This window comes from Trachymyrmex cornetzi, unplaced genomic scaffold (genome assembly GCF_001594075.2).
Source record: "Trachymyrmex cornetzi isolate Tcor2-1 unplaced genomic scaffold, Tcor1.1 scaffold92, whole genome shotgun sequence".
Taxonomy (NCBI): Eukaryota; Metazoa; Arthropoda; class Insecta; order Hymenoptera; family Formicidae; genus Trachymyrmex; species Trachymyrmex cornetzi.
In genome coordinates, this window is record NW_017300267.1 from 1,695,446 (window position 1) to 1,708,263 (window position 12,818).

General features: G+C 33.6%; 1 protein-coding gene across 3 annotated transcripts in view; it reads left to right on the forward strand.

The window, feature by feature from the left end:
• Nckx30C (solute carrier family 24 member Nckx30C) overlaps positions 1 to 12,818 on the forward strand; it is a 61,203-nt gene that overhangs the window by 18,490 nt on the left and 29,895 nt on the right. The window contains exon 3 of one of the 3 annotated variants that reach the window (XM_018520668.1): positions 11,129 to 11,411. In XM_018520668.1, the coding sequence (XP_018376170.1) occupies positions 11,129 to 11,411 (283 nt within the window). The remainder of the gene's footprint in view (positions 1 to 11,128; positions 11,412 to 12,818) is intronic. The other 2 variants (XM_018520670.1, XM_018520669.1) reach the window with 2 other exon arrangements.

Genomic DNA, 12,818 nt, shown 5'->3' on the forward strand with positions numbered 1-12,818 from the left:
CTTTTATAGTCCACATTAATATGTGTCGATGCATTATGTATCTATTCTTTAAGACAGAGGATTGAAGGAGACTATATTCATATTTGTATAATATATTATTACATCGACATCTGTCTTTATAGAAAAACTTGTTTCATTTCCTAACTCGAATGATTTTCCACAAATAAAAAATCATGCATGTTTCATTCTCATCTCTCTCATGCTCGTAAGATACTTGATCTTACTACAAAATGAGAATATAACATGCATATATATTAATATTACATTATATTAACTTAAAATAAAAAATGTTACATATTTTTTAATCTATTTAATACGTTTGATAAGAAATTATTGCAAATAAAATACGCTCTTTCTATTATATAAGAATTTTTTATTTTATCATGCGTAAGATAAATTATTCTAAGTTTAGTAAATGAATGGAAAGGTAAAAATTACATTCTTTAGAAGTATAGAAGAAATGTCTAAAGTGTATAATAAAAGATTTTTGCATGCACGTAATAATAAATGTAATCTCGATTTAAAATATCATCTGATGTAATTTCAGAGTCATAAAGAACTATGAAAATGTTATGTATTCGTAAATTATTCTCATTGCTCACTCATGATTACAAAAGTTGATCTCAAAAACATTTTGATATAGTATATCATGTTACAAAAACTATTATAATTTTTTTCATTTCTACAAATATAATATGTAGCTCTTAAACATATTTATATAAACTTTATGAGAGTTAAGTATAAATATAAATAAATTTAAAAATAATATAAGTAAAGCGAAATAATTATCATTATTTATAAGTTCCATTATCATACTATATTTATAATCAAAAGGGCGACATTTTCACTCCGTAAGATATCAGAGATTCTAATTTATTGACCAAATTAAATCGTTGTATTTTCGTTGACGAATCAATGGAAACGAAATCATTTTGAGTTAAAAGAAATCCGAGAGATAGAAGAGAGAAAGCTGTGACATTTTCCAGAATAAATATGTTGGATACAAACAGATTGCCTTCCTCATTATACATTTTTTTATGTGCACCAGTTTCTTTTCAATGGAAAAACGGTTTTTTTCCAGATATATTATCTTTATGAGTAAGTTGTATACTTTCGCGATCTTTCAAACTTCTCTTTTACGAGCGCCCTTAATAAACTTATGACCCGCGCTCGCTTTTATCGCTGACTTCACGTTAATGTGGATATCCTGAGACAGGGAAGTGGGGCGTAAAATTTCCGCAATCGCCATCGTTCCAATATCGAATTATATACAAAGAAAAAACACGCATATATATATATATATATATATATATAAAACTAACAATATAAAATTATAGACAATTTAGTTATAACAAATAGTAAGAAAGGCTCATATGATTTGTTCGAAAATTTTTTTATTCTAACAGAAAATTATATTTATTTGAAAATCAATATGAAAGACAATTAGCGGAAAAACTATTTTATTGAAAATATACATTTAACAACTCTCATTATTTATCGTGATTCTATTACAGTTCTGGACATTTATGTAAATTTAACGTTATATTTTAATATCATATTATATAGATCGATTCTCTTGCAATGTAGCGCACGGTACTACATTATAACGTTATCTTCTATATCCTTAGAATAGTATGATCTCCGTCGATTGCTAATGTATAGGTGTTTTCGAGCGTAACTACTGTACTCACCGATAACAGGTCATTAATTATCACATCGGAAAACAGATAATCGCATAGGAGAACATTATCTGCGATATTGCGCATCGATTTTATCGCTTTTTCTTGCACTATTGGAAATATAGCTACTTTGTTTACGTAATTATATCTTTCTTCGTATATCAATTTGAATCAAACTCAATTGTGGAATTAAATTTACATCAAATTCATGTCAATAATTTTTATATCAATTTGTTCATATATTGCGTCAATACATAATTTACTACACAATGTAGATTTCCTATGAAACTGATCTCTTTGCACTTATCGAACAGAATCAGTAATCTCAATTTTGCTTTGTCCGGCACAATCGTTATGTCCGACCTATTTCTTTTATTTTACATTCGCTTTTATAGAAAATAGGTAGGCGGTTTTGTGAAACCAGGATAAGCTTCCTAACTATCGAATGCAAACGTGATATGCGTTGCTAGCACGAAAATACTTGGAAAAGTCGTAAAACGATATATTTAACGTGCATGGAGAAAATATGAGACTTAGCCTCTAGAAAATATACAGGCGCAATCAGTATACTGTTACTGGCACACGAGCGCAAAATCAATTTTCTTTAAAAACGAGCGATAATAGCTACATGATACTCGACATTATGTTAACATTTTATCGAAACTTTACCGAAACGATAATAAAAGCGTCGATAAGACAAAGCTCTCTCGAAAATAAGGAAGAAAGATCTTCCTACGTAATTCTAATTAAAATATTGTGGTTGCTTGAATATACAATTCATTAATGATTATACAGAAGCAAAGGTTGAGTAAAACAGAAATTGAGAAGATGTAGCGCTCGCATACATTAACAGTTTAGCTCTGCATTTGACACGCAGCTATGTAACAAAGATTTGTAACTTTGATGCAACGTGGTTTCGTAACGATAGTTATTTCTAAAATGCAAACTATAACTTTGTCCAATCCTTATGACAAACGTATAAAAGCGGACAATAATTATGGAAAATACATTGTTGCATAACATAAATTAAATTGACGATTATTATGATTTTAGTTAACTACAGAGTTAATTGTATATTTTATTATGATAAAAAAGCTTTTTATCATGATACATGTATTTATATGCAATGCATAATTATTTGTAGCATTATTATATGTATTAAAGTTTTTATTATGACAAAAAACTTTTTGTTTTAACAGATTTCTGAAAAGAATAGGATCTTTAATACATCACAATGTTTTTTTAGTTTAATTGATATATAAAATTTCTATAACCTTTTATAATAAATATAATAATACAACAGTCAGATAAGAACAAACAAAAGAAAAATTTTCTAATTTATTATAGAATATGTATTTTCTTATTATCTACTTACTACAGTTTTTATTACTAATGTATTATTTGACAATTATTTAGTATTTTATTAATTATTACTTGACAAATTACCTAAGTAATGTGCTAAGAACGAAGAATACATTGACAAAAAATAGTTTACCATTTTTGTTACTTAAAGCAAGTTTTGTTATTATAGGAGATTTTGAAATCCAACTATATATATATCAAGTAAAATTATAAAAACCTTCCACGAAATTACATGGAAGCATTTTGATAAATTCTCCAATATTAGTGAAAGAAAGCGCTGATGAATTATGAAAGCATTTCGATCGTTTATACAAGATAGATACAAGACAGAAACGTATACATACAATGGTTAAACTAACTCGTTAAATTTGCTGTAAGTTCACATATAAGCTGCTTACTCATCCATGTGCGCGCGCGTAACTTTACGAGCCAGCGCCAAGCGTATTGTTGCAGCCGACAACCTGTCGTGTAGCAATCTCCTTCACCGTCGATAATATTCAATTAGGAGGTAGCAGTCACATGCTTTTCCGTACGACTGTCTTTATCAATACTCCATGACGTTTCGAAGCAATTTCATCTCCCGATATAACACAGATGAAACCGGTACTAATTAATGCGCTTGCATTTAATCACGACGTGAATAATATTATGCAATTTCTGCGATAAGGAATACGAGCGTATATCTCTAAATCGGCGAGACACTGTAATTTTGTGACATTGTACAAAAGAGAGTATTGTGTTTCGAGCTATTCATTATTTTCCTGTTTTATCGAGAATCATCTGGTTCCGTGACAAAAGTCCATTCGTTCAACGTTTATTCGAAAGTTATGTTTATGAGCAAAATGTCCTTCCTCCTTCCTCTTTCCCCCTTTTTCCTCCCTTAATTTTCTATCGATTTTTGTGCGAGTCAGTATCCAGGGCACGAAAGGATTTAATAGAGAAAAAGATAGAAAAATAGCATCCTCGTCCTTTGCTCTTAGAAAGATGCACCGATAACTTCCGAGAATCGCTGTGAAAAGTTCGTTGATTTCTATGAATCGATGTTACCTCGAACGCAAAATTCCATCGATCGCCACGACGCGACGGATGGATTTCCACTTGGTAAATCGATTGCGTGTCTCTCGTAAATTCTCACTTCCAGTTAAGTGACATTCGCACGGATTTTACATTTGTCAGACTTCGCGATTGTGTTAGTCGACTTACAATTTGTTCAACGTTGAGTGATCGTTTGGGTATTAGTGATTCTCGTGCATCAGTCAGTCTTTCTCCTCGAACGTATTACGTATTTCTTTGCTGAATATTTAATCTTTCTTTATGTACATAGAGAATACATATAATATATATAAAATATTAAAATATTTTTTAACATTTAAGTTGAAGTATATAAATAACATTATTTTATTAAATCTGGAGCAACGGGTTATTTGGACCTAAAGCGAAAATTTTTTAACGATTATACAATCTATACGATTGGTACAATGACGTTCTAAATTATAGGTAAGAAAAACTTCGAACCTTCTTCCAATCACCGTAAGGCAAAGGTTTACTTGCATTCTACACTTTAAACAGGACTTTAGAATTTAGGTGTGGTTTTCATAACTGCAGTTAAGAGTTTTATATAATAAATTAATATTAAATTATATTAAATAAAGATATGAATCTATTGAATTTTCAATTTTTTAATATAATTATCAAGATTTAGTTTGCTGAAATGGCTCATTGGAATCGAAATGCCCTTATTAGGAATGTTTTACGACTTTCAATTTATACGGTGTTTAGTAGATCAATAAATGAACTTTAATTAAATTTATATATCGTTAAACCATATCAAAGAATTTTTTAAATAAATAATTGCACACTGTTTATTGCGTTGACTCGTAACGCTCTTTTATTGTTAATTTTTTGTTGTTAAATTGACATTAAATAAAAAAACCTAATCGAATATACTAAGCATTATCTCATTAACACAAGATAAATGAATGATTATCAGTCTTATGTAATAACGAACAATTAATTAACGAACAGCTAAAGTTGTATCAAACTAATGCTGCAGCACAAATTAAATTTTGCAACTGACAAGATAAGCATTTAAAATATAAAGAGATCTTTGTACATGAATATAGACATCGGCGAAAGTACAAGAGAAAGATAGGAACCGTGCCAATTTTCAAAGAAGATCCCCGAAGACTTCAGATATCTTTGTGCTGCGTCTGCTTTCCTGCCGTTTCTCTCAATATTACAGTAAAAGTTCCTACTACCGTAATATTGATTCAAATGGCAGGAATGCAGCCTAGTCTTCCGGCCTATTTGACGTTATAAAATATTGAAGATTGAGAGCAATACCACCGGAAGAAGCGAAAATTCAAGGACAAGCCTTCCTTTGCCCGCTATTCCAAAAACCTGCTTATGTCTCTTCTTCTTTTTACAGCGAACATTGCAAAGAAACTTGCAGAATTCGATACACAGACAGCACGTGGAAAAGCGAGTTACTGTTGTAACGTAAGTCACACGAGAATTGATGAAAAATGTAAACGAATCGACAAGATGCAGGTGAAAAGTTTTCGGACTCGACGTATCTTTTCTTTAACCCGATGAAATACTTGATAAATCGACTCAAGTTTCCTTTGAGTGCAGTTCTCGAAGGGAAGAAGTTACGAGACTAGCGCAGATGGTACGACCTTTCCGTGGCAACTGTGACGTCAATCAAGTATCTTAGATTCGAAACAAAGCTTTAATTGTTTCTCTATTCGGAGACAACAAATAATTTTGCATTAATATAAAATAATTTTAACATTGAAATATTTTCGAAACCTAAATATTTTTAAACTCTCGGCTTCCATAAATGTATCATATAGAAAATTATTTCTATTATTTGAAAATCGAACAATCTCGAGTTATTTTTTGTATTGAGTGAAACGTTACGCGTGTAGAACAAAGATGCAACTTTGTTGCGAAAAAATCGCATCGTCCAATTAAGAAGATACGAGAAAAGTTGTTCGCATGTTTCACCCCGCGAGACTATTAAATAATTCGTCAGATAACAGCATGCTACAACCGCACGAAGGCTTTTGCTTATTAATTTCTCTTCCCGCGAGGATGATAATTCACGTTGCGCGGTAGCGTTATAGATAATCTTATCTCAAGTGAAGAATAAAAATCAAACGGCTAATGAGTAAAGTTGGCAATTAGCCGAGTGATAATCAACCTAGTAATGTTATGTGTTAATGAGTTACAAACTATAATATTCAATGTACTCTACTGATCAGCAACTATAAGCATTACACAACCGAATATACTTATACATATGCTATTTACAATAATAAGATAATCTAGACCACTATATGGATAAATCAAATAAGCAAGGAAAGGGCCAGATTTTTATTCCTATTAATAAATAATATTTTTATATATGTATATAAATTCTAAATAATCTTTCAGTTATATAAATTGCACGCCGCTTACTATCGGATTTGAAACGCAATCAGATATAAACTGAAACTGAAATAATATTACAATTAAATTGATTATAAATTTGATAATATGCGTGTGTGTGATACTACTAGTATCTTGAGAACCTAATCAAAATCTAAAGAATTTGTATTTATATACACTGAGAAAAAAGTTAACTTGACTAAATGCGTTTAGTTCGTAATGATTATTTAGTTCAAATATTTATATATTTAACAAATTCTTGTAATTTAAAACATGTTATTTGTTTGAATTAATAAATATTTGGTTGAATTAACAAATATTTACTTGACAATTCACCCGTGACTGCTACATTTAGTTGAATCAACTAATATTTTTTGAAACAGCAATTTTTTTTTCTCAGTGTATATACATATAAATACGAATAAGTGCTATTTATATGTATGATATTTATACATATAAATACAACCGATATTTATTATTAATAACAATATGTTAATGCCAGAAAATTAATATTTTTATCAATAATATTATTGCGTGGAAAACGTTTTATATTATAGAATAAAATTTTATTGCAAGGTTGCAACGTGTGAGTGACATTTAGAACAGCGATAATTATTGGACGAATTATGGTTTGTATCGACATCAAATGGACTGAAAGTATTAACAAATAGAACGTATCAACAGTAGTTTATAATAATCACAGTAATTACAAACTGTGCTATTAATTAATATTTGCATGGAGCGTATATTTCACAAACAAAGAACCTCATAGATATCTTATACGCAGCGTGCAAGTTGTTAATTTGCATAATTACTCTATAATCATTTCTCCCTGTAAACCGTTATCATTAGAACTCGCAGAGCGTTGTCAATTTCGAAAGGTGGCTCAGAGTTACACAGAATTTAATAATCTCAGATTTAATAATAGATATACGCCGCATAATTGTAATCCTCTTTAAATATTTGAGTGCTAATCCTCCAAAAGTTGTCGGAGAGCCACGGCGCGCGACAATTCCGCCATAATTTCTGCGGCTACACGCCACGCCGCGCCGCGCCGCGCCGTCTCGAAATTCAAATCGAGCACCGCAAGCGCCTCTGATAATTAGAAAGTTCATTACCCCGACAACGGAGTGACAACGGCAGAAACCCGTATCTCCACTGTTGCAGCTCGACGACTCTATGAGGTCTCTCAGCTTTACCGCTTTAGACTCGCGTCTATCTATATTGGTATCATCGGCAGGTATCCGCCATTGATGGCAAAGCCCACACGCATTGCGCACTATAGAAAAGCATTCTACGTCCTACGACAGAGACTCACTCACAGATAACAGTATCAATTGTAACTTAAAATACAAAGCGTACACAATAAGAAAGGCGATTGCAAATGCCTCATCCGTGAAAAATGTTTTTTTTTTCTTCTTTTGAAACTCAACATTCTTGTCAGTTCTTATCATTTTGTCGCGTTACACAAGCGAAACTCGACTATTTTAGATTTAACGTCAAGACAAACAGGATTATCACGTTTCAGATTACAGCAACGCCACCCGATTCGATTACGCATTATGAGATTTCGCGAAGCGGTGTCAAAATCACACAATATATTCTAGGTACAGGACATGTCCGTAATATCGTTATCGGTTAACGCGATTTTCACGTAACATCTTCATCGTATAAGATACTACAAGCTATATTAGGTTCATTATTTAATGAAATTACAACAGAGGAAAACTCTCTTTTTCTCAATGTATATAATTGACTCACGTGTATTTCTCCATCTGATATTACATATACAAATATGAACACGAGATGCTTGCTTAGAAAAATTTCGTTTTATTTGACAATCAAAGGCAGCGCGTCTCAGTAGACAAAATCGATTTAAATTTGATTAGAAGAACACGTTCCCCAAAATATCTTTTGCCAAATCTTATACGTTTGCGCGTCACATAACTATTAGCGCACATTTCGTATATTACAATCGTTAACATATCGCACTGTCAGTGGCAGCAAGCTTATTCCGTAAAACGTTTACAAGTTGCGACATGCGACGACCGCGACTGGCACAATGTCGTCCCGAGTAATATCATTATTTCGCTGCGCCGTGGAAGTTATTACGGGACACGATATTCACTATTGCACGTCGAACATTCTTCTTTGGATTTATGTCGTCATCGTCGTTTCGCTGGAAATTCCGTCAGAAAAGTTGACGCCGTATATCTGGGAGAGAAAGATAATAATTGGAAAAAATGGTATGACATTTTGATGAATCTGACGAATATCGCACACACGGTCCAACCTCGTCATTATCTTATTCGTTTCACTACATACATTATAGATACCATTTTGATATGCAGTTCGTGAAATAATAGCTGTGGAAATGTGACGTGCTCGTGCGAGTTCACCGGGACGAGAAAAGAAACTTTCTATTTTTCCTTCTGCGAAAGAGGTGACCCACAAATAATGTTGCTAATAACGGACGCCTACGATAAAGCGTACAATTTAAATATCGGGAGTAACCTGAAATTAGCTCTTTAATCTTTCAGCAGTTTATAAAGTGGAGAAATAACACTCAACGCGTCGATTCTACATTTAGATATGAATGGAAAGTCTAATTGCAACGTGTTTTGCGAAATAACCAAGCCACTTTACTCATGAATAAGTAAATTGAGGTAGCGCAATGTGTTACTACTTGGCCTAAGTACACAACCGCTTGATGCTTAAATATTGCGGTAGCATTTGTTACCGTGCGGACCGAAAATGTTAATTACATTCTAACCACAATACCGCCCATGGTTTACCTAAGCATGAGTTTTAATCCCAAGCAATCTTCTGTGTTCAATTCAGACACGAGTAAAGGAAGGTATTAAATTTTGGCCGTTTTTTCGGCTAACACAAGAAGTTTCAAGATATACAAATTATATTAAAGGACTACTTAAACGGAATCAAGTGGTCCGTTTATCTTGGGGAAACATCAAGAACACGAGAGAAATCGTAATTAAAGATAATAAATACATTATTATTAATAAAAAGTTAAGTAAGACATTAAGAAAGCAATATCGGGAAAGTAATAAGGATTGTATTGTTTAAACATTTACAATTTGAATAAAATAATCGTCTCGAATTCTGCTTTTAAATAGCGAATACACTTATGAAGTTATACGTGTTTAAGTACTAATAGTACAGTTTTTATTGCTTAATTTCCGAGATCTTACTCAATAAATTTATTATTTTTAACATATAACGATTTTTTTCTTGTTTCCAATGTTTTTTCGTGATAGACGATACATTTTGGAACTTTTTTATGTTAGCTGAAAAACAGTCAAAACTTAATATCCTTTATATTCCAAAGAAGTTTGAAGTCGTAACATTGACGAGCCTAATTATTATAGAAGCAGACATAACTACTTTTGATCATATATACATCGCGAATTATAGAGTGGAGCACGAAATGTCCCATTTAATTGTCCCATTAAAATTGTACTTTTGAAATATCGAGTTTTTTAACCGTTTGAACAAATATTGTACTCTGTAGAAATTCTCCCTAACAACACAGAGCTCCAGGGGACGTCCTGAGGACGTCCAAAGGACATCCGTACGTCCTTTGAACATCCTAAGGACATCCTCAGGATGCATCCCAGATAAAGTGTGTTATTAGGGCTATTAGGTGAGGTATCACAAGTTTTAATTAGACAGAGATAAAGATGCACTAGTTTGTAAAATGGCGGACAATGAACGGTTAACTTAAAACGTTGATCATAAAGTGGAAGTTATATTCTGTTGGTTTTCATGAAAACAAAGAGTATGGCAGAGACTCAAAGATATTTCCGTGCACGTTACGCAGTTGTACTGTGTGTTATTTGAAGATTTGTGTAGAAAAGAAATCAAATTTAAAAGCGTTATGAGTCAAACAACGATTACGTTAAATATCATTCATTGGCGATATTTTCTGGGATTTATTCATTAATTTTACTCCTTTCTATACTGATTTTGTTAAAAATAAATGTATTCTATACATAAAGCAAATGGTGTGACACTTCACGTGTCCTGCATTTCACATACTGGTGTATGCGGCTTCACTTACGACCCAATTTCGATGATACACGTGATGTCACACTTTACAGAATTTCCACGAAATACAGAACTTGCTCAAACAGTAAAAAAAAAACCAGAAAAAACATACTCCACAAATATTATAGTTTTAATAAGATAATTAAAAGTAGTATGACATTTTGTGTGCCACCATGTATATTAATCGATACGAGAATGGATTGTAACAAAAGAATTATACAACAATCGAAAGCTATCAAAAATGCGAAAAACAATGCAAGGAATAATGCAAAAATTATTCGGAATTTTTCCACGAAAATTTCTTTGTTTTTCACATTCTCTTCCCATCGAAGGCATTGGAACTCGTATAAAACAATGTTACATAGCACGAATTTTCCTCCCTATGGAAAAGGTCGAAGGTAACTCCTGCATGGATATCCCTAAAAAAAAAAAAACAGACATTTCTGTTCCTATTCATGTCAAACAATTACCTCGAACCAGCCCTATAGAGTATAGTAGTTATCTCGTAACACGCCTCGAGCGGCACACAAACGCGCGTTGGCAATCGTGAGAGCTTCCACTGAACGCTGAAATGGCGTTGTGTGTTCCAGCAGCATCCGAACGCGATCAACAATAGCGAAACGAGCGTGGGCGGTACGTCGGGTGCGTGCGGAAGCATCCCGGCGCCCGGGGAGGCTGGATGCAGCAGCAGAGTTGGCAGCAGCAGCGGCGTCGGCGGCAGCGGCGGTGGCACGGGCTCCGGACAAGGCTGCGAACAGGCCCATGGGGGTCCGTCCTCTCATTCACGGGAGAGCCACGCAAAGTTTCGACACGGCCTGCTGCAGCTTATGATCCACACGATCGATCCGCTCCACGACGGTCAGTCCCGCGCCGGTATACCAACTCCACACTCTATCACTCTCGCTTGCAGCTTATGCTTTTCTGTTAGCACGACAATTACTCGTTTCTTTAATGCATGTTCTATGTTTATTCTATTATGTCGCTCGCGCTCGTTCTGCATCTCTCATGCGTGCACACCCGCGTGCGCTTATCGCTCCGTTCGCCGTCATATCGAATACTCACGTTCCACCGCGTCGATATCACGTTCAGCGTCGAAAGCCCGATGATAAAACGGATGTCGCAATTTCGCTATAATTCTACAAAAGTCTGACCTGCTCAATTAAACGGTTATGATGGACGTCGCTTTTGATAACACTTGCAAGATAGTATTCATGTATTTTTCATGAGCTTCGGTATTTCGAAAAATGTGGATTCGTTACATCGGGGAAGATACACATACGCATTTCTTTTGTTTCTTTTTTAATAATAGTGCTTTATTTTCAAACACTTATTCAGAGCTATGAGATATCAGGTTCTTGCTTGCTAAAATAAATGAATGACGTTAAAATAAATGGAGCCATTATTTAAAAAATCAAACCAAATTGAAGCGGTTGCAACGCGAACGCGTAGGAACGGCGATAACGACGAGAATTCCCACGAAATTTCAAAACGAATATTAATAAATGCTTGATCGAAGCCAATTAAGAATCTCTCGCAGCGGAGCGATGGCGAAACGCAACCCGACTAAATTTTTTTTTCTAATAACACAATTTTGTTATGACTTAACGAGGTTTTTGATCATTACTACTACAACCGTTAATTAGCATAGATAACAGCTATTGTTGTCTGTGATGTAATTACGCTACAGCATGAAATTTCAAACGCAATCAATCTATTAGTATGCAAAATCGCGATATCTTGGAAAATACAGTCGCATAATTGTGATGCTGTTCGATAACGTTTTATTTGTTGCATGTTTGTACAATTGATAGTCGCGACGCTTTTATGTAATGCCGCAGGCAAGCTGAACCGACGGGCTTTCGGAAGCTCGTTCCAACGATGTATCTCTGAGACAGTCACAGAATTTCCGACAGCTCGACAGATAAAGTGTTTTTAAATGTAAAACTATGTGAGCGTTTAATAAAAAACCCCGCGGCTTTACGTAGTAGTATAAGTACGTGCTCAAGGCTTTAATCTCTTCGGAAATTCTACTGCGAATAAAATTTCATTCTCGTAACTGAATCGCCGTAAAATTCAAATGGCAAAAGACTCCGCAGTCAACTCGAATCGGCTAATAAATTTGCAACTTTTAATGTGATAAACAAATAATAATTTTCATAAGCTTAGTAAATTAATCTAAAATGAATGCTAATATTTTTAATTTACCATTGAAATGTGCAGTTTGTATTCTATATCATTGTTATAGAAAAGAAATTTCTCTGTGTCGAATGAGTGTGTATC